The sequence below is a fragment of the Leuciscus leuciscus genome, assembly GCF_965113295.1.
Source record: "Leuciscus leuciscus genome assembly, chromosome: 21".
In the NCBI taxonomy this organism is placed as follows: domain Eukaryota; kingdom Metazoa; phylum Chordata; class Actinopteri; order Cypriniformes; family Leuciscidae; genus Leuciscus; species Leuciscus leuciscus.
The window spans coordinates 27,453,278-27,476,910 of record NC_138745.1 but is presented as its reverse complement, the minus strand read 5'-3'; the positions used below and the strand labels follow the sequence as shown (position 1 = coordinate 27,476,910).

At 37.3% G+C, this 23,633-nt stretch overlaps 1 protein-coding gene across 4 annotated transcripts in view; it reads right to left on the bottom strand.

Annotated features, from left to right (window-relative positions):
- ankfn1a (ankyrin repeat and fibronectin type III domain containing 1a) overlaps nt 1–23,633 on the bottom strand; it is a 78,455-nt gene that overhangs the window by 25,683 nt on the left and 29,139 nt on the right. For 3 of the 4 annotated variants that reach the window (XM_082152967.1, XM_082152968.1, XM_082152969.1), the window contains 5 exons: nt 21,998–22,035; nt 12,455–12,583; nt 10,384–10,576; nt 9,129–9,339; nt 1,268–1,462 (listed from right to left, as the gene is read on the bottom strand). In XM_082152967.1, coding sequence (XP_082009093.1) covers nt 1,268–1,462; nt 9,129–9,339; nt 10,384–10,576; nt 12,455–12,583; nt 21,998–22,035 — 766 coding nt within the window. The remainder of the gene's footprint in view (nt 1–1,267; nt 1,463–9,128; nt 9,340–10,383; nt 10,577–12,454; nt 12,584–21,997; nt 22,036–23,633) is intronic. The other variant, XM_082152970.1, reaches the window with a different exon arrangement.

Here is a 23,633-nt window from a genome sequence, read left to right as displayed (position 1 = left end):
GGGGCATATACTGTTGATAATTAAATAAAATAGTGTAAATTGCGCTAACATCAAAAGCTTTGTTTGAGCATCTCAACCATCCCGACTCAGCAACACCAGCTCAATCAATGGCATGTTTTTGGGGAGGTACTCTCTGAAACTATCTGAAAGTGACTTCTGTGTGAGCTGTGCTTCATACATCTCTACACTATTGATAATAGACAACAGACCTTTTTTGCATGAAAAATTGTGTCGAAATGTAATGTGACCTCACATTCACTCAGTATTTTTGTCTTGTTTTCCAGTACAGATATCTAAACATTCATAAATCAAGATATATTTACTTAAGAAGCAAAATGGCATTAGATATTAAGTATTGTTTTCTGCAAAATTTGTCACAATTTTGAGTGAGTTTTTGCCTACAATAAAGTAAGTTTATGCTTATCACAAGAAAAAGTATCTGCTAATGGGGTAAGAAAAACTTGTTTTCAAGAAAATTCATTTTGAAGTAATATCGTAATTTTTTCAAAATTAAATTCATCTTAATCTTTATTAGAATGTCTAGATAGCTGTACTGGATAACAAGACACTCAAGGTCTTGGGTTGTATATATTGTATATATATGTTGTATATATTGTATATATTCAGGGTTTACACAAATTTAATAAACCTACAGACATGAATCTATAGCTGTCATTTGGCTGACCACTGTCCTTTTTACTTCCATTTATATGTACTTGCAGGTTTTATGTGCTTCAATATCCTTGTTAGCACCTTCATTTTGTACTTGTAACTCAAAGCACAGCAAAGCTAATGTGCCCTTGTGTTTCCTGAAATCCTTTTCATAGATACCTGTGAGAGTTTCTCTGCAATCTATAAGAGCGTCTGCGGCAAAACATCGCTGATTTATCACGGCTGCCTTCACTTGAGGTTGTTTACAAAGAGACGCCAACAAAACTCGCCTGATATAACAAGTAATCAATATGACAGGAGAGTGAGAGGGACACTATTGTGTGTGTTTGCAGCTCAAGAGTCATTTCAGGACAATCAACCTGAGATTAATATCTGTGGACCAAATAATCATAGTGCCTTGTTTGCAGAGTCTTATCATTCTAATAAAGTGAACAGGTTGGGCCAATATGGGAATCGATGACCTTTCAGTTGAGATGCTGATAGATTAGACAGGACCGTTTGAAAATAAAAGGCCAGTTCAATGAGTATTTCATTGTAGCATAGCATATGAATGACCTTTTTTTTTTTTTTATGTTAGGCACTGGAAGAAACTTACGTGCATGCTCGAATCCTGTGCGCATGCGCTTGTAGAGTTTGCATCTCCACTCCCAAGCTTTGAGCTGTTTTTCCTTGTCAGATGTCTCCAGGCTGAGACTCTCTCTCATCACCTGGGTGGACAGTTCGTTGGCTCTCCTTTGGGCTTCCTGCACCAGCGCTGAAAGATGGGCATCTCTGCTTTCCAAACTGACAACTGAAACACAACACAGAGAGGTCTGTTAATGAGACTTTTCATTTATTCTGATCAGTGTGATTTTAGCTAGTGGATAACCTTGCATTTCAGTGTAAAGGTGAGGTGTAAAGTCATAATGTCTTATTTCAAACTGGTTTCGTGTAGAAAATAAAAAGGCCCTAGGTTATGAATTGAAAATTAATGACACATTCAAGTTGGAGCACAACACTGGTCGCCCCACTTTTACAGCACCCTTAGTTCTGGAAGACATTTTTCTGTTCATTTCCACTATCATAATTAAAAAATATTCTTCAAAAAAGAGTTGCCTTGAACCAAACCCAACACTTTGAAAAAAGTTACTAGATTATCTACTTAAATTCATTTTTAAAGCCTTTATTCAATGAACATTTATTACTTTTATCAATGCTGAAAGCAGTTGTGTATGGAAGTAAAATAATGACAAATGTTTTTGAAACAAAAATGTTGAATGTTGAATTGCATTAATTGAAAAAATAGGCATTGCATTAACCGTACTTGCATTTTAATGCATTGTATTTTTAGGGCTTGCATTTGTATGGGCTGAAATTCAACATGGTTGAATATTTAAGCTGTGAATATTTCATTTCAAAACATTTGACACATATTTTCATTATAAAAAATGCAATAATTCATATTCACCTTTCAGATTTCACTTCCAAAATGTTCATTCTGTTTAAAATACAACCTATAATATTCGACAGGAAATTTTCAGTCCATTTTATTTTGCCTTACAAATTCGCTTACACAAATTCTGTGGTTCAAATTCGACAGCAAATTCGACATTTGACATCTGGGAACGGCAGGAATAGCAGTAGATTACCGATTAATAATCTCCATAGCTGTTAGTCGACCTCACCAGCAGGAAGTGCAAACGGCTGTTGACGAAGACCAGAGCAACAGGTGAGAGAGTCATTCATTCATAAAAATGGATTTACAGAAATGGAGCAAGCGGTCAGTATGTGTGATGTTTATCAGTGCCAGTAGTAGCTATATATGGAAAAGCTGATAAAGACATAAAAGCTGTGTTTGCATTTAAGTCTTCACAGTTAGTTTTGCACATGTAAGCAGCTTTCTTTACCGTGAACGAGATTATAACGTTATTCCCCGATGCAGACGTACAGATCAAACATTAAATCTGAGGTAGTAGACATATATTTCTCTCGGTTGTTTAGTTTCCTTAACTTTATATCACGGAGCTGTGCTTCAGAACTGGGGGTTCCCTTAATACGTCATTCTACAGGATTCTCCTGCCGTCGGGATGTAAAGTAGCTTAATTGACTAATAGCCTACAGTGATATAAAAGATCAAACTCGCACCTTATTGATCCCGGCTATACTATCTGCTACAGGCAAGCAGACTCAGAATATGAACCATGATATGAACGTAACGCTCAAAGTTTTACGCTAAGCGTTTCCCAGTGAAATACTGGCAGGCTTGACATTGAACGTTTGATATTTGCAAGTTAAGGGACCGTCTCTAAAGTTACATACGACATTGGTATACAGGTTTCTAACTTCAATAGCATTTGAAGAGAATGACTTAAGGGTCATAAAACCAACTGTTAAGTGTTCATGTAGGTGTCAGGCATAATGCACACCTTTTAGATTCGTCAAATCATGTGTAATTATTGCTATTGTTGACTACCGCATGAGCTCATATTTATTTTAATATTTGATTTAATATTTTAGAATTTGCTGTCGAATTTGAACCGATGAATTTGTGGAAGCAAATTTGTAAGGCGAAATAAAATGGACTGAAAATTGCCTGTCGAATATTATAGGTTGTATTTTAAACAGAATGAACATTTTGGAAGTGAAATCTGAAAGGTGAATATGGATTATTGAATTTTTAAAAATGAAAATGTGTGTGAATTTGAATTGAAATATTCACAGCTTAAATGTTCAACCATGTTGAATTTCAGCCCATAAAAAATGCAAGCCCCCAATTTTTTTTTTTTATTAGTGCAATTCAACAAGTTTTTTTGTTTAAAAAACATGTCATTATTTTACTTCCATAGTTGTGCTCAACATTTTTTGTGGAAAAAAATGTGATACATTTTTATCAGGATTCTTAGATGAAAAGAAAGTTCAAAAGAACAGCATTTCTTTGAAAGAGAAATATTTTGTTACATTTTTGAAGGGTAGTGTATCATCATTCAACAACCTCTGAATTTATGGTAGCTTTGTCTTGAAGGGTTTATATTTTATTGCTAAGAAATCTATGGAGACATTGAATGGGATTTTTAATTCAGGAAATGTAATACTGCTCTCTATAACTGAAAAAAAAGACAAGATCAAGCACATATGACTACATCAGTTAATACTGTATGAAAAATATGTTACAAGTAGCACAGTGCGCAACTGCCTACTTTTGTTGGCCTCAAGCACATTCATCTACAAAACTGTTTACGATCTAAACTGCGCTGTGAAAAAAGACAGCAGTAACAGACTGATCAAATGTATCTCAAACTTACATAAACCAAAAATAAAAGTCATGATTGAAATGACAGGAAGCCCATTACACTACCATTAAATCTCTAAGCTCACACTGCTTGTGTCAGCATAGCGGCAGATGAAGTCAGCCGTGTGTGGTGGAGGGGAGAGGTGTGAATGTATGTACTCGACGGTCGTCTGGAACACACAGGACTGTGTTTGGCCGTATAGATTTGTCATGGTAAAATGAATACTGCCTGACCAGTCCTACTCGTAGGCCGTGAATACAGCTGCATTTTCTTTCAGAGCCTTAGTCATAGACCATGACAGCAAAATAAACAAATAAATACATGGCTGAAGAAACCCTCTTTCACTGGCCCAGCCCGAGCCTCTGGAGACGGGTGCTCTCCGGGGGAGATGATAAAGTGTGTGTTGTCAACTCGGAAAAAAGGGGGCCTAACCTAGCCGCTCTTACACGGGGGTCCACGGCGCAGTGGAAAAGGTAGCCATATTAGCAGTCTTGAGGTGCAATTTCCTGCGCTCTGAAGATTGACATCTGGCTACTATGTGTGGTTAATTGAACAGACTATAAATTAATGGGCGAGTCGGCCGATATTGCGCTGTCACACACAGTTGGCATTGTCGGGGCTCTGAGACGACCCTAAATTTAGGCATTACGGGCCCCAGCCCTGCCCATAAACATGCTTTAACTTAAACCTTAGTTCGGACCTACAAACTGTCAGGCGTCTGGCTGATTGATTTACTTGGCACTTCTGGCCTGACATAAATATAATGCCTAAAGCCCAGGAGGGGAAAATACGGCAATGTTTATTTTCTGTTTGTTTACAAGGATTGGATTGTGCCACGATGAAATGTTTTGAAATTTAACTGGAGCCTGGGTACAATAAATCACTTAGTATAATTGCCCCCCGTTACATGCATCATTGGAAAAGTTAAACTATTAAATGACAAACCTTGTTAAGATTTTTCTGAGGGATGCCGTGTGCTGTCTACCCCACCCCGGCCCCGCTCCGACTGCAGTACAGTGCTCCCTGTTTGGTCTCAGTGCAATCATGAAAAAGCCGAATGTTGTCTGAGTGCTCTGGACTGGAGGGAGTTTTTTTCTCCATGGTGTTCAAGGTAAGAAACACCTGTTCTACTGTTGCCAAAGACTCAGGGACTGAATATGCTATTGATTAATCCAAGGGCACTGGGTCCAGATATTGCATTAAAACCTGATAACCACACTCAGCTTGTCCCAAAAATAGTTTGGTATGCTTAAAAAAATACAAATTGCCTGAATGACGTCAATGATCATTTCATTATACAGTATGTGACACTCCACAATGTTATTTCCAAAATATTACACAACGAACGTAATATTTTAACTCATTAGTGGTTACGACAGATGTCATTAGATGTTTAAAGCAGAATTATGAGTGCTTATGGCAGCTTTCATGGAAAAGTTTATTCTAGTATTTGTACCTAAAGGCGATTATTACTTGAGCCCCTAAAGCAAAGTGTCAAACACTCACACTGGCTGTCTGTTTATCGTCAGCTTCATTCTAAACAGCTTGTCCAATTACAGAGCATCTGCTTTTGGTTGCCACAGCTAAACAGAAGGGAGTGACGCAAGAAAAACCTTTTGATGGTGAAGTAACCACATAGAATGCACTTTTATTCCTTAGGGATGAAGATGCGATGATAAGCAAAACACATATAAGTAACTCAAGTCAAAAGAAGTAGCAAAATGTCAATAGCAACCATAGTTTCAGCCAAAATACTACAATTACAGTTACTGCCACAACTGTCAAATCTATATTGTGAAATAAATGTTTCTATGAAATGGTGTTAAAAAAAAAAGTTCAACATAAACATTTTTTGTCACATAAATAATAAAACAAAAGTATATGTAAGGAATAAGTGATGACGGGCCTTTAAATTATTAGAAAATAATAATTCAACAAAGTCAATTATTCCGCTTATACTACGGTTATTACAACTCAAGACATTGTTCAGATGTTGTATTTCAAGACATTTATCTGGTTTTTGTCCTTAAAACATTGTTGTGAGTGGGATTAATTTCTTACGCATCTTAACCCACGCCTCCATTGCTAATTACAAAATGTCATTCTAGAGCTAGTAACAGAGATGTGAGCCAATGATAGCAGACTAATGCAGAGAGAGAGAGAGAGAGAGAGAGAGAGAGAGAGAGAGAGAGAGAGAGGAAAAGAGGGATTAAGCATGTGTGAATTACCTGAGTTAGTGTGCGTCTCTCAACAGTATTCGACAGTATTATACTAATAGCGAAACTAAGTTTATCTGCTTCAAGAACAGCGCCATTATTACCAGTGAGAAATATCATGTAGCTATTAAGTTGCTAAACTATTTTACTGATTAAATGGTCAGAGCAGCGCTGACAACACAGAGAGAGAGAGAGAGAGAGAGAGAAAATATGATTTCCGCATATAACAAATCGTAATTTTGTGGCAAAAACTTGGAAATAATTTGTCATTTTTATCCTATTGTTGACTATATGTATTTGCTTGGTCAGTGTCTTAGCGGGTTTTGATTATTTTGCTGTTGTAGGCTTTAAGGACCTTTGAAATAACTGAAATCATTTGGTGAAGTGATATGGACATGTAATGCAGTCAAGACCTGCCTGGAAGTACAGTACCTAAAGGTGATTATGCTTTCCATTAAGCTGTCCATTTCCCTGAAAATAATTGTACACCTTAGAACGTTCGTCAACCAATCAGATTCAAGCATTCAACAGCCCTGTAGTATAAAATGATATTAACTGAATTGTACATTATTAATGTTACGTAACGTGGTATATGGAAACTCTCATAATGAGGAATAGTTCCAGGAGACAGACTTTAATAAAAAATTCCCAGGAAACAGAATAAACGCAGGAGAAAACCACACTACTACAAACGAGAAAGGACAAAGACTAAGGGCTTATAAGCTTGGACCAAAAGAAGTGAACTAATGAGCTTTAACTGGACAACAGGTGAATTGAATAAGGCTAACAAGGAAACAAACTAGAAACTAGGTCAAAGGACAAGACAAAAACAAAGCAAACTCATTACAGTACGCCCCCTCTTGAAAAGGCGCGTCCTCGTGCCATACAACACAGTCCAACTGAGGAGGGAGGGCGGGGGCTCTGGAGGAGGGTGAAGAACTGAAGAAAAACAAAAAGAGTCCAGGATAAACAACTTAGTCCAAGGAGGAGTGGATGGTGTGAGAAGCCATGGGGAAGCCAGGAGCAGGATGAGCCAGATGTTTAGCCAGGGACCAGCCAAGACGAGTCGAAGGCAGGAGGAGCCATGGTGGAGATGACTTGATGAAATGCATCCTGGGGACGGCCGACGGAGATGCAGCCACCGATGGAGACCCAGGTGAAGACGATAAGCCGAAGAGCCCACACAAAGCCAGTTGCACTGGAGGTGGAAACGCGGCGACGATTGCCCGAGGTACAATCGGTGAACCAGAGGACAGAGGCAGAGCCAGGGGGAAGGCGCAGCCAGACGGAGCAGAAGGTGCAGGCAGGGCAATGTCTGACCAAGGCGTGGCCGGAGGGACAAGGGAGCCCGGTTGAGCCGCATGGCCGATGGTTTCCGGTGGAGCCGAGAGAGGGAAGGGCTGAGGTTGAGCCGATGTGTCGACAGGCCGCGGTGGAGCGGTGGGCACAGAGGCTGGAGGTGGAGCCTGGGGAAGCACGAAAAACCAGAACAACACAAGATGTTGAAGGAGATGCAGAGGGGCTGAAGGATACCAGCAGAGGTGGGACAGAGGAACTGGCTGTTTAAGGAGGTGGGAGAGGGAGGTTTGGCGGGCATTCAGAATAAACCCGGGGCGCTAGAGATATAGGGCACGTTGCAGATATAGGAGATACAGGGACATTAGGTTTTACCTCCCCATACCAGTACATTAAATCCTCCTCGAAATTGTCCACTAATTCCTTAAAATAACCACCAGAGATTCATAGCATCCACTGCGGTGGGGTTGTGGGTGGGGCTTCCCTCCAAGCCATCAATCTCCACTAATACTCCCTCTGCTATGCACGATGTTGCCGGTTCACGGACCGGGTCAGACACTGTTTGTGGTACGGGCTCCGGGGCGATGACCCCTTCCGACCTCATCTCTGGTTCGGGCTCGTACATTGCGGCAGGCCGGTCCCCACAGTCTGCGGTGAGCACTAACGTCTCCGTGCAGTTGCTCGCTGCTGGTGGATGGCTGGTCTCTGGCTGTGTGTTCGGAGTGCTGCTGGTAACGTTGTCATCCTCAGCGGGGCCAATGGTGTAAGCTGAACCGCAGTTCACCAACACCCACTCGACGAACTTGGCAAATGGTCCTCGAGGATCCACACCGGGCAGGCGAGCCTTTGTACGCTAGTTCAAACTGGTCAAATAAAAAGCGCACAGGAAGCAGTCTGGAATCCACATGTGTGGGCCTCGAGGCTCCAAGCAAAGCAGCAGCACAGCAGGTGAATCCATGCTGATCGGGTTCAGTCCATTCTGTTACGTAACGTGGTATATAAAAACTCTCAAGACGAAGAATAATTCCAGGAGACAGATTTTAATCACAAATACTCAGGAAACAGGATAAACACAGGAGAAAACCACATTACTACAAACGAGAACTAAAGAGACTAAAGTAGAACTGAGGGCTTATAAGCATGGACCAAACAAAGAAGTAATGAGTTAGTTAATTGGACAACAGGTGAACTGAATAAGGCTAACAAGGGAAAGACAAAACAAAGCATAACCGTTACAACTAATATAGCATATATACAGTATACAAACGCATTATATATACTGTATATATATATATATATATATATATATATATATATATATATATATGTATGTACATATGTAGACATATAATGTTGGGACAGAACCTCAAGAATAATAAGTTATATAAATATAAATATTACACTAATGAAGTGCTAGAATTTTCAGATGTTTTGTTTTCATCAAAATGTGTGGTGAGGACAATACCTGCACTAACTTTGGCATTTTGGCATTTACCATGTCACATTTTTGTGAAGGACTAGATTAATTAACAGATTTACTCCAAATCCAACTTGAAACTTGAAGAATCGTTTAATGCCTCCTTAATAAGGAAACACTTCAGACACAAGAAGCTATTTAGACACACAGAGGGAATTGGCTGTTTAAAGCTTGTCATTGCTAAATATGCATACTCACAGTGAGGGCTCTCCTTCCCTCCAGCTTTGAGCAACAGCTTGGCTATGGGAACGTTGTTGGTCATGATGGAGATGTCCAGAGGTGTCAGGCCTTCACTGTTAGGGGTGTTGAGGTCCAGTTCATCAGCTGTGTACTGAAACAGCAGGATCTGCACAGCATCCAGGTCCTGCTGTTCAACAGCCTCGAACAGAGCCTCACTGCTCTGAACGTTCTGTGAGGAGAAAGTGACAGCAAATACTTTTACATTGTTGCAAAAAAAAAATCCATTTAAAAATAAATGCTGTTCTTTTTAACTTTCTATTCGTCAAAGAATCCTGAAAAAATGTATTATGTCTTGACAAAATATTAAGCAGCACAGCTGTTTTCAACATTATTAATAATAATATGAAATGCATATTGCTGGCGATCGATCATTTGACACTGAATTTGCTTTTACAAATAGATTTCGAATTCTCCCCTGTCTATCTCTTAGTCAATTAAACAGACTGATTAGGATACTCGAACAAACGTTTTTTTGCAATGCACTACATAGCCGTGTTTATGGTTTTCAGGGAAATCAAGCTATGTTTCTGCATACTACTGTTAACTGGGATTGAAGAAAACACACACACACACACACACACACACACACACACACACAAAACACACCGATTTTCGACTACAATCAGCACAGACAACATAAAACGAGAGCACGGATTGTCTGTGTTTAACTGCTCATGGGTTTGACCTACAACCTTTCCATTACCAGCACAGATCTGTTACCAGGCATCCACCAGAGTGTGGACACAGAAATGTCTAGTTCCTTAAAGAATGCAGTAGAGGTCAAAAATGTAATGGGGATTGTTTAAGCAAATATTAGGCAAAAACAACACATTATAATAATAAGAGCTTCTCCTCTTCAGTTGTGAGTTTGATCCATGTGTGAAAACATACAGAGGCAGCAAGGGTGAGGGATGTAATCGGGCACTTGAGTTAACAAGATGATTGCTAGATCTAGCTGTATATAATCAGTGACATTTGTGGAAGTTCTGAGAGCACGGCACGGCGCTGACGGTCTCACGAGCACCCGAAATGTCATTCCAGCGCAAAACATGTCATGTGTAAGGTCAGGTGAATGTTAACATCAATTTATTCTACAATATATAAATGTAAATGTCGGCTAATGTTAGCTTTTTACTAAAAGACAAATTTTAACTATTGATAATATGCATTCGGGTTCTTTAAGCTGAATGTTATTTGCAAAAAAAATACTCACAGATACTTTGCGGATTCGGTCGGATCGGCCAAAAAAGTAGGCATCTTCGAAGGAGGAGTGGCTCCCTTTGAACTTCTCTGAGAGGTTGCGGTAGAGACGCTTGGCAGCGCTGGGGGAGGCGGGACCCGCCCCCTTCTTATTCTGCGTCAGCTGCAGGTTCTGCATCTGTTGTGTCATAGTAATGGAGAAGTTCCTGTGGAGTCGAGAAGGGAAAGAGAACAGACAAAACACATTTAGGTGTGATGCCTGTTGCATCAGTGTTGTTAAGAGTCTGCACTCAAAATAAATTCTTAGCATGTGTTTCGGTATGTAATTTATGACTAAGATCTGAGTCAGTAGTGCCTCAGGGACAGATGGCCACTGGATAGTCATTAATGCTTCAGCTCAAGCAAAAGCTACCTGCAAAATAACTGCATTCTGATGCACAGGTGTTTTATTTTTAAAAGAAAAAGGCAAATATGTAACATCTAAATGAACCTTTCTGATATCTGCACTCGTTCAAAAGTTTGAGATCAGACTCTGTACGTGTTTAAAAATATATATATATATATATTATTTTTCATTCAGAAATGATGCATTAAATTGATTAAAAGTGGCAGATATTGATAATGTTACAAAATGATTTCAAATGCTGTTCTTTTGAACTTTCTATTAATCAAAGATTTCCAAAAAATGTATCACAGTTTCTACAAAAATATTAATCAGCAAAACTGTTTTCAACATTGACAAACATAAGAAATGGTTTTTGAGCAGCAAATCAGCATATTATAATGATTTCTGAAGGATCGTGTTAAACTGAAGACTGGCTGCTATTTTAAAACAGATTATTTTAAATTGTAATAATATTTCACAACATGACCATTTTTACAGTAGTTATGATTAAATAAATGCCGTTTTGGTGAGCATAAGATACTTCACAGGAACAAATTGCATTCCTTCAAAAGAATTTATAAAAATAAAAAATAAAAAATCTGACAGATTAATTTCAAGTCATTAACAGTCAACGTCAAAACTGATATCGCTTAAACCGTTGCAGACAATTTTATTAAAAATGATAGCCAGACTGTCTCTCACTCCACATCAACATGGTCTAGTTGTCAAGGATATCCTCAATGTTCTTATACTACAATGAAATCTTGCAGGAAATCAATTAATTCTGAGCCAAGAATAACAGTAAACCCAGACAATGAATCTATAGTAGCTGTTGAGAGTTTCCTAATAAATAAAAAAACACACCTTAAAAAAGCACAGCATAGGTAATAGTTGTTTTGATGCATCAAAAAAAGGACACAAATATTTGTGAAAGAATATTCTTTAGACTGTTCTGAAGAATTTTGGATCTGAGTTAACTGCAGGTTATGTAATCACAGACGAGTAGCACCTTTATCACTCATCAATCTCTCCATGACGTGCAAAAACAATTCATATAAATGCCTGAAAAAATATCTGTTCCATTTGTCAAAGCATCTGGCACGAGAGCACACTGTCTGAACATGCTAAGGGCATGAGTGCACAAAAATTTAGTTGAAATGTGAAAACAAATATGAGAACTCTTCCCTTTCAACACCTTCATTCTTCCAAAAAAGCAAACATCAAAATTGTCCCTAATTGACATTCTCCTTAAAAGCTGTGGAACCGTAGGGGATCTATGTGGTATTTCTCATCCCAGCGGTCTATAATCCTGTCAGACATGACATTAAGGCAGTGTCCTGTTTTTTTTTTTCTTCCTTGTGCACAGTTTTGAGCGTGCAAACACCCACTCATAGCACTAATAATAATGCACTCTGCAGTGCTAGAGTGAAGCCTCTGACACCAGTGAGTAATTGAGCGAGCAAAGTGAGTGGTCGAATCGGAGCGGTGCTCTAAGGTTGAGCCTTGAATCCAATTAAGTCATTAAAAAAGGGGAAAAGGCAGCTGCCACTATGACTGAGGAACACCTGTAGGAAACAGCAGGGGGGTGATGGATAATATTAGCAACACTGGAGAGGGGAATCATACTGTGAGTACACTTGGAGTGAGTGACTGCAGACGGACGAGAGTACAGCGAGAGCGAAAGAGATGCTGAACTCACCTGTCCAGACTCTGGGAGCTCCCCGGAGAGCCTGAGAGGAGAAAGAGGGGTCTGAAATCCTTAATCAACGCAGCATCGCTCTGCCTCTGGTTAAGTCTCTGAGCCAGCCGGGAGATCCTACTCTCAGATCTGATGAGAGAAAGTCCAGTGAGATGTGGGAAAGAGTCGGTTTCAGGGCACGGGAAGAGGGAAAAGATCAAAACAGACACCCCTGCTCTGGAGTTGCCCGGAGTACCAGGTGTTCACCGGAGCTCTCCTCTTCACGCGCATCTCGCCGCGGTGTTGGCAGGCTAATGTGCGGTGAGAGGAAAGAGGAGAGGAGATGGAGGGGGGGAGGGAGAAAGAGAGAAAGGGAGGTGGAGAGAGGGGCATTCTGCAGGCGCTAGGATGAGCGACACAGACAACAAAAGCACACAGGCGTTTAAAGCGAGATTCCACTGAGCATGCCCAAAGCACACTGTGCAAGCGATGGGGATGGGGGGGATGGAGGGAGGGAGGGTAGAAAGACCTGTTGTTCTTTTCTCATAATCACTCCAGTTGTTTCATTCTCCCTCTTATCAGCAGAAACAGGCATCTAATCCCTCAACACAACAGTATTTTTTTTTAAAAGCACAGGAGGGCTATTCCAAAAGGTAGGCAGCGTAATTATTAAGATTATGTTTCTGGCTCTCGGTGCATTTGTTATTGAGCTCGACTAGCCACCACAGAGTTTTTCATCAGATTCTTGGAAAAAAAATTGATGGATCCACAGGTCATAGACCCCCACATCCAAACCGAGCCGACTACCTAGACTGCATTTAAATGTATTATAAAATCTTGAAATAATCATAGAAATATAAACATTTTTTTAAAACATTAATGAGTTACAAATATAAATTATGAATATTATACTGAATATAATTAAATTATAATTAAACTATAATTCAGATCTTTACATTGGCTCCCAGTTTTAGGATTGATTTTAAAGTATTATTACTGGTATATAAATCACTCAATGGCCTAGGACCTCAATACATTGCAGATATGCTCACTAAATATAAACCTAACAGATCACTCAGATCATTAGCATCACATCAGACTAGAAATACAAAGGGTTCACTCTAAGCTTGGTGAGTCTGCTTTTAGCTATGCCAGCCGTAGCTGGAACCACCTTCCAGAGGAGATCAGATGTGCTCCTACAGTATTCACATTCAAATCCAGACTCAAAACACTTCTGTTTACCTGTGCATTTACTGAATGAGTACTGTCCCAGTGTACGTCCGACTGATTACACTGTATTTTACTTTGCATCCTCCTTTTTATTCTAAACTGAACTCAAATGGGTGCGGCTTTTAGGGTGCGGCTGCGGACTGATGAGGCAGTGAACCCGAGGTTACCCTGTGAGTCAGTCCTAGAGCTCCTCCTGTCCGATTTTAGGGAAAAATCGGGTCTATTGGAGACGTCCAATAGATTTTTTTATCTCTTTTAATTTCTTTTATAACTGTTTAAATTTTCTTTCTTTTATTTTGAATTCCTTTCTGTAAAGCACTTTGAATTGCCATAGTGTATGAAATGCGCTATATAAATAAACTTGCCTTGCCTTAATATTACAGTTATTAACAATATAATTATAACAGCCAGTTATATAACTATTAACAGTTATAAATACACTTTCACTCTTAATTTCGGAAAAAGCATAAAAAAAAAGGTGATGGAAAAAGGTGAATTGAAAATGGTTGAAAACATGACAGTAACGGCATTTAGCTTAGAGATTTAGGGATGTGTTCTTTATTAAAGCCACTGAATATATACCAACATTAAACACAGCTTTAATTAAATAAATGTTACTTATATAAATTATAAATACTTTAGTATTTAATTTCAGATTGTTTAATATCAAAATTATAAAAATGTTCATTTTATTAGTAACACTTTACAATAAGGTCTCATTTGTTAACATTAGTTAATGTATTAAGTAACATGAACTAACAACGAGCAATACATTTGTTACAGTATTTATTAATCTTTGTTAATGTTAAAATCCAGCTGTTAATTGTTTGTTCATGTCAGTTGATAGTGCATTAAATAATGTTAACAAATACAACATTTGATTTTAATAATGAAATTAACATTAACTAAGATTAATAAATGCTGTAGAAGTATTGTTCAATTATTAGGTTATGTTAAATAAAGTAGTTAACTAATAAAACCTTATTGTAAAGTGTTGCCATTTTATTTACCTCTTATATAATTAGCATATATTTATGGTAGAATGTTCCAAATCAGCCACTTGAGGTTCCTTAAGTTCCTATGTAGGCAGCAATGAGGCAGTTCAATAGGTTTTGGAACAGAGCCAATAAACATGAATCACAAATCTGATTAAAACTTAGTTGTGGCTAGTCGAAGTCTTCAATATAAGATGCGCCCAGAGGGAAAAATACATAATGCTCAACTTAACTGGAGCATATTCAAACTAGATGATGTCCTAATTTCCCCTTGTTGTCGATGTTGTTATAATAATGATCAGAACAGGATTTTTTTTTTGTTTGTCTATGTATTTGTGAAGACCCTTAGGTTTTAAAGCAATATTGAGAATGAGTGCTCAATCACTGCATGTAATGCTTTTAATCCATTAATACTGACTTAATAGCTGGAATGCTTGACTGTGTGTTTAGTGCCCTAGTGCACAAAAGCATGTCCTGATTTTTATTGTCTCCTATGGCCAATGGAAAATTACAGTTCCATTAACTGGCGGAGGTTTTTTCAAATTGTTTTAGAAGTAATTTTAGCTTTTAAAGATGAAATTTTAATTAAACTAAAAAAATTAAATAAAATAAAAACATAAAAAACAAGTTTTACTGTGAGAGGATGTTCTCTGATTCATTGTAATTCTAGGCTACGTCTACAGTCGTGACATGGTGTGAAATAGGCCCCTTGGGAGAAAGGAATATTATACTAATATGGCTTATTATCTCTCCACCTACTTGCATATTAGTGAATGCTTTAATTTCTCAGAGAATAGCTCAGACTATTTGTTTCTCATGCAAAATGGTTACTGAACACAGAAGTGCTAATGGCCATAGTTGTAGAAGTACGCTGGTGACGAATCCAATTATTGCGGGATGTTGTTACCCAACCATTCCAGCTGGAGATAAAGACAAGTTTGAGGAAAGAAGAGGGGATGATTCATGACCACATGGACTGAAAGCTAAGTGACAGACAAAACAGTGCAACCACACAAATGCAGTCCTGTGTTAATTCTAAGAAGAAGAAAGAGACCTCAAAGAATATATGAGTGATTCTATAACTGGAGACGCATTTTGTATTTCATAAAGTCAAAGAAAACAGAACTAACAGAAATTCTTCCCAGTATCTTATTGAAAACATATTCAATTTTACTAAATCAGTGCTTGCCAAACACAAATTACTTCCTTTTTTTACTTTTAACGAAAAAACCCCAGATATCTTTATAGTATTGTTTGTCAGCTCTGTTACTGTCAATTCTATTACATACACATACAACATTATTATTCTACCTTGGTAACAGAGTTTGACAGTAAAAGATTTGACAATTTTAAACTTTTTAGCCAAAAACTCAACTTGCTAGCATAAATGCTAAGAACACTAATGAAATCATGAATAAAAGACTTTTAATCATGTGATCAGTGATACATTATGTTTTCCTTTTGATATTGTGGTAACAATTTAGACGATTTACAAAATAACTATTGGTGTAAGAACTTTTTGGATTAAAATATTTTCTCAGAGAGACCACATAAACCTTTCAGTGCTTCAAATCTTATCAGTGAGGGAAAGTGACATCATTTCCTGTATCTTACATAGTTGTGGGAGATTATTCCACCAATTTAAAGGCAAAGTATAGTCCGGTAACAGAAGTGACGCAAAATTTATGGACACACATTTTTATGACTATTTAGTGCTTTTATAAATAAAATAAATGAAATACTACCAAAAGTAAAATAAAATATTTTGATTACACAATGATACATAATAAAATAATACAGTGACTAATGATTTTCAGAAAATATTATTATTGTCTGTAACATCTTGTGATCCATGACAATAAGTAACAAATTATTAAAATAATTATAAAAATATAACCATTTGAAAAAAAGCAGAAAAAAATAATGACTCTGGACATCAAATGTACCGGCAATTATAGAATAACACATACGCCAACATGAAAGTCAGCTTCAATTGATCATTATCTAACATAAAACGTGCGGCCACGGATGCTACAATTTACTGGGTTCCTCAACCTGTCTCGTAAAAACAACTGATTCTTTTATTAGGTTGTGCTAATCGGAAACAAAACAAAAGTTACCAAGTGCCTAATGAATAACGTTAATATTTCATGCTCATTTTTAGATAAGAGATAAATTGAAATATTAATGAAATGCTGTGTCTGAAATTTCTCACTCATTCACTATTCCCGATACATCAAATACCACATATGTGTAGTATATGAATAAATAAACAAATTAATAACCAAATTTGAACATTGATGTAAATATATGTACTCTTTTTTTAAATACATGCGCTCTTTTTTTACGTCAATCTTTCTTTGAAACTATACATTTTTTGTTTACTGAATGACTCAATTATACAATAAACCATTATGGGTATAAAACAGTATTATAGACTGTAAATAATTTCCGGAAGCTGTAAATAAAACAAAGATTGTTGGAGTCTTAATATACTCTGCTTTATACACACACATCACCTTAAATACCTGTAAAGCAAATAGCAATTTCAGACACACACAGCTACTGTAAACTATACCAACCAAAACTAAAACTGTTTCGCATGCAATACTCAAGTATATATGCTGAAATGACACCTGATATAGAGCACAAGGGATAAGGAGTCGGCCTCTTTAAGAGGGAACTGCGTCAAAACAGTTCAAATGTAATGGATAAAATTTTACAGAAAATTTTCCATGAGGGAAGAACAAAGCTACATGTTTCCATAGCTGCAGCTTAAAAGCAAAGCTCTCATCATCTTGCATGCGAGCAATCAGGGGACACAAGCTTAATAAGAACTGACACTAATGGTACAGCGAGACGTCCATGTCATCGGTTCCTATCAGGAAAAATCCTTGAAAGGGTATTAGGAAAAAACAATACAGCATCATTGTGGACCAACTCAGCCCATGGCGATCTCTGATAAGAAGTAAATAAATGAATTAATTAGTATTTCTTGAATGTTTACTACTTTTGTGCAGTGCTATTGCATCCTGTGGCTTACAGGAATTCCTCCTTGCAACATTATGCTTTATAAACTCAATTTCTCATGTTTGGGAGCATTGGGAAAAAGAAACAAATTTACAAAAGCAAGACAAATAACTCTGTCAACGTGTAGTGGCTGCATTAAAAAAAGGCTTAGTTTATTTCTAAAGTCAAGAGGAAGATAAAAGTAATACTAGAAAGAAACAATAAGGAAACCAGGACAGCTAGTAATAGTATATAAGCACAGGTGTAGGATGACTAAAAATACAAAAGGAGGGTGTGAAAACAGGTAGAACCAGTGATATAGATGGAGGATATCAAAAGGAGATGAAAAAGACACCTTTTTTTCTCTGTTTCTATTGCTTAAAGCAGAAACATCTTGATGAGCTATCATGGTATTTCACGTGTAACAAGTTGTAGTTATCACAAAACCACTTCTAAACTCATGTCATCTCCAACCTGATCTAGTCATCTCACATTACAGCTGCTTCCAGATAGTTCTTGACTCATGGAAAGACAAGAAACCTATTGAAGGGGGGCTGTGAGATGGGCGAGCACACAGCCAATCAGAAGACAGTAAACCAAGTCACGACGGCGTGAAAGAGCAAGCGTTCTCTTCTCAGCAGGCTTTTGTGTGCAGCTTCTCTCCGCAGCTCAAGGGTAAGTGTTCCATTTGCATGGCAGGCAAAACAAAGGCCACGACAACAGCTCTGAGACACACATCTCATCTGGGGCATGGGCTTGGAGGCTTGGGTTCTATTAGCATTTTGTTCAAAAACTAAAAAAAAATTCTCAGTTTACTGCCAGTCAAATCCATGATAACATTCGCCGATTCCTCAGGCCAAGAGCATACCATATGTAGGATGGTGATTAGTTTTGAAACAGCTACTGCAATGAACAGAAAAAAATGGGAAGTGGATACTACCAGACAGAGCCAAAAATCATGCACCAGGAACTTGGAGAGGGAAGAATCAGAACTGGTTGTGAGATTTTATAAACAAATGATGTTCAACTGCAATGAATGTAATACGAATCAAATGTTTAGCTTGAATGCTTGAGTACTTTTAATGAATAGTCAACCCAAAAATGAAAATTCACTCACCATTTCTAATAATTTCCTCACCCTCATGTTGTTCCAAACCTGTTTGCATTTCTTTCTTTTGCTGCGCATGAATGATATTAAAAGATAATTGGAAACCAAACAATTAGGTTTGGAATGACATGAGAGTTAGTAAATGATGACATATGACAGAATCATTTTTAAGTGAACTATCTCTTTAAGTAACTTCAAATTAAAGCCACCCACTAATTGGACAATAGTTGACAAGCAACACAATTTACAAAAATTTTAGTTGATCAAACTGCAATTGTGATTTTTGTTAAGTGAATTTGTTTTTTTGCAACTGAATTTGTTAAGCTAAACTATTGGCACACGATTAAGGACTCAATCCTTTAGCAGAATAAAGTCAAGTGTCATATAAAGCTTACATAAACATTATAGAGATCTTTACATAACCCTCCTTAAACTCGAGTGTTACCTCTATGTGTGGGCAACATGGATTTCTGTGTCCCAGACTAGTGTGAGTCAACCTCATTCTGCATATATACCGAAACTATAATCCAGAGCATTTTGTGTCAGTTGAAAGTACAACTTATCCTGAGAAAAAACCTGGACTCCTTTTTTTTTTTTTGTGGTACAAAATTCTGACATTAAAAGCAATATAGTGTCACTTTAAAGTCTCCTGTGTCTGTTCTGTATCCATCAATCAGTGAGAACTGAGCCAGAGAGTGTCTCGACTGACCGAATATAAATCAAGCAGCTGACAACTGGTCCTGATGTTATCATTGTTCATAGGAAACCAATAGACGACCGTGACGTTCAAACTATTTTTGTCTGTGAAGCCATCTGCTGTTCTTTTTATAAGTTATACTTTTGGCCTTTTATGCCTTTATTGGATTGGACAGTTCAGACAGGAAAGCAAGGGCAGAGAGACGGGAAACGGGATCAGCAAAGGACTTCGAGACAGAAATCGAACTCGGCTCATCAGAGGAGCAGTTGCGCTATATGTTGGAGCGCTGCCCATGACGCAAAACGTTCTAAACATCGAGTTAATTTTTTTCTCATGTTTGGTCAAATTAAAGTTCAAAATAATGACAGACTTAAGGCTCAGTTCGAGATTGGTATTAAAGTCGGCATAACGCGGAAGTTGCGATAGTCTTTTCTTCCCTATTGTGTTGTATATGCAAGTGAAACGAGACTTGATTTTGTAAGTCGTAAAATGATTTGATCATTGCGTTGTCATTTGCTATTTGTGCGATCTAATGAGTGACAGGTTGTCCCATCCTCACGCCGAAGAGAAGAGAAGAAAAGAGATGTTGTTGCAAGTGGGAGGAGAATTTTACGAGTGAATTTTTAAAGAAAAATAATGACTTGCACGGTTAATCATTTATGGTAAATGCTGCAATATTCATGGTGACTTTAAATTCTGTCAGTATTTACTCGCTCTGATGTCTTTTTTGAAAAACCAGTATGACTTTCTTTTCTCCATGGAACACAAGAAGAGTTCAAGCTGCTCTTGTCCATGCAGTGTAAGTGAATGGTGACCACAGCTGTCAAGCAAGATTTCCAGTGAATAATGACTTTTCAGTCTGTGGCTTCAGAAGTCTAGAAATATATTAAATAAGTTGCATGGACTACTTTATGAGGCTTTTATGGTGCTTTTTGGAGCTTGGCAGGCTGTAGTCCCTATTCACATTCATTTTATGGAAGAGAGCAGCTCAAACATTCTGCTAAACTACTACTTTTGCGATGGGGGGAGGGGGTTCATTGATTGGATTGAACTCAAAATTGGATTTGTGGAATCAACTATCACATAAACATCATAATTTGCACCCTTTTCTGTATTTATTTCTGTAGCTATTTATTATACTACAACAGCTGCCATGCATAATGCACATGATGGAATATTGCAACATCAGATAAACTAAAACTATCTTTCTAATAAAGTTTAAATCATTCAATTATTAAATTGGAAAAACAACAGATCACCACCACCACACTGTTGCAGTGCGTATCTCTGGAATGAAAGCCAAAGCACTCGATTATGTCTTCCTGAGGCTTAAACGCAGCTTCAATTGAGTTGATCTCCATGGCAACACTACTAGTGCCATATTTCTTAATGGATAGCATGGGCTCCACTGATTCAGACTGCAGGCAGCACGGTTTCTCACCAAGAGGGAAGCATTCAGAACAGTTTCCCTCAGCACATATTAGACGTGTACATGAAAACACACTTTTAGCCAAACAAACTGGCAGGTTAGTGGCTTAAAAACCTCATAAGAGGCTCTTTCTGGTTGTAGAAATGTATTGTTGTGTTGAGCTGAATACAATGCTTGACTGTAAAAAAATAAAACTGCATCAAAAGGACTGACAAACACCTTCCAGAGCTATTTCACACTGTGCATTAACAAAGAGTGCAGTACAATTCAGGGCAATTTCTGGCTATTATATAGCCTATGGAATTCACTGCAAAAAATGTATTGAAGGTCGAGACCTTGGTATCATAATATTGTACCATTCACCTATGAAGTCAACAAATTTGCGCTGTTTTTGATCATAAATGAACTGCAACAGATAAATGAATGAATAAATACATTATCAAACATTAAATGTTGCAGATAGTTAAGTCAAGTTGAGATGTCACAAAGCAAACCTTCATAAAAGTCCATCTAAGACCAAAACAGCAAATTATGTATGTTATCTAATAATAGCGCATACAATCTCGGATATTGGCTGCTTCTGAGTGATGGTGTCTATCTCTTAACAAACCCCCCCATGGATTCATATAATGATTGGACAACCTATAGCCTAGAAACGAGCTCCTCTGTGCATTTTTATTGGATGAACAACTGCAGTTTGAATTACCAAGGATATCAGATTGATAAGAAGCACAAAGCATAACAGTTATAAACTTTTCCATGCTGGACAGATAACAAGACCTTCTGATATCTTAGTTCTGAAGTGGGAACCCGCACAAACCAGAAATACAGTTTTTATTGCCTTGCAACAAAAAATTATAATATATAATAATAATAATATTTAATAATTATAAGATTTCATACCAAACTCATTAGGCATCTGTAGTTACACTATACACTGAAACATCACCATATTTCAGTTTTTTTTTTAACAATATAACATTTGATAGCACCTTAATTAGTTCAACATCTGTTCATTGTCTTCATCTTTTCCCTTTTCATTTCTGCCAATTGCATGGAGTTTTAGAAGGTAAAGTATTTAAAATAAACCACTTACTTTTTATGGGTTTCGTATCTGCCAGTGGCTCCAAGACTCTGCAAAATTAAATAAACAAAAAAGTAGAATTTTAAACAGTATTTATATTAACATTAATCTTGATAATAAGATTAATTATACATTATTAAGCATACTATTTGAAAAGTCAAACATTTCAAACCTTTAAAAAAAAATTGGGAATGTCTTTTCTAGGCGTTTGCTTAGAAAATAAATCAGATGTTACGCAATTACAACCTTTTAGATTGTATAAGTATTGTATTACCCGTAAGTCAAATAAATGCAACACGACAAAAATGCAGGAAAATAAAGTGCCTGAATTACTGCTCTAGAATTCCACAGAAGACAAACCAATGCGTAAAACAGATGTATAAATGTGGCCCCTCGTTGCTTACGTAAGGTGAGTTAATGATATTAACACTCTCTACTAACACAATGCCAAATAGAAATATTCAATTTTCTAATTATAGTGTAATCAGAACCAAAGCATTTTTGTTACCAGAAACTGTCCTCACGGTTGGGAATGGCAGCCTCACTGTTGTCATAGCAACTTTTGAGAATTTGTTTTGAAAATTACCTATTCTGTATATATGCATATTCTTTCATCTGACATCAAATGCCATGCACTGGCCACATCAGCTACCAATACATGAAACTCAGCCGAAGCAAAGTGTATCATAATTATTATTATAGGTAAAGAAAGCAAATTGTATTTGTACAATCGTGCTTGACCTGTTGCAGCATACTGTACTTTATGTTCTTCATAAGCCTTTGGTATTTTATGAAATAATAAACACAGCAGGGGTGTTTCTTCAGAGGAGACAAGGGAGGAAAAAAATTTAAATGTACAAATAATCAACAATAATACAACAATAAAAACAAACCAAAAAATATTATGAAATATGAGAACTAGAATACAGAATAATGTATATTTTACGTACCAAGTCCAACAGCGGATAAAAGCTGTTTACGAGACAAAACGTGATTCTTAAGTTGTCAGGTTTTTATAAAGAGCTTATAATATAAAGAAAGATAAGAACATTATGAAATTCATGTTGTCTGGTAAAAAAACTCCACAAATCTGCATAAATTCATAAAACAGATGGGAATGAATGGACTAATTACAAAGCAAACAACCCATCACCTCATTTGGTCACGTCTGAATCTCGAAATTGCTGAAATATGAAATGTTTGTGAGTGAGCCGTTTTAGGCTTGATTAAAACTTTAACCATCATGACACCTGTGGATTTGTTGACTATTAGTGTGAAAATGGCTATTAATAATAGTAGCTGAAAATGACATATAAAAGTCACAAAAAAAACTCTACTTTTACAACATAACTGATTTTGTACTGTATTATTTTGGGAGCAATATATAAGTGTCCCTGTTAGTGCCCCTAATACAGTATTACCTTTCACAACAAAAAGTTGTTATCTCCTAAAAGAAAGTATAGATTCTGAACTGTCGAAACGAGTCGTCATTAATTCCAGTCTCACTTCCTGTTACATACCTATGTCACAATGTAACAAATTTGCACAGTGCCTGCCTATGGTCTTCATTGGTTGCCCGCGAACAATGTCTACTTTGACCCGCCCTCAAACACTATCGTTGTAGCTGAAAGTTTGGCTTGTGTTGTCG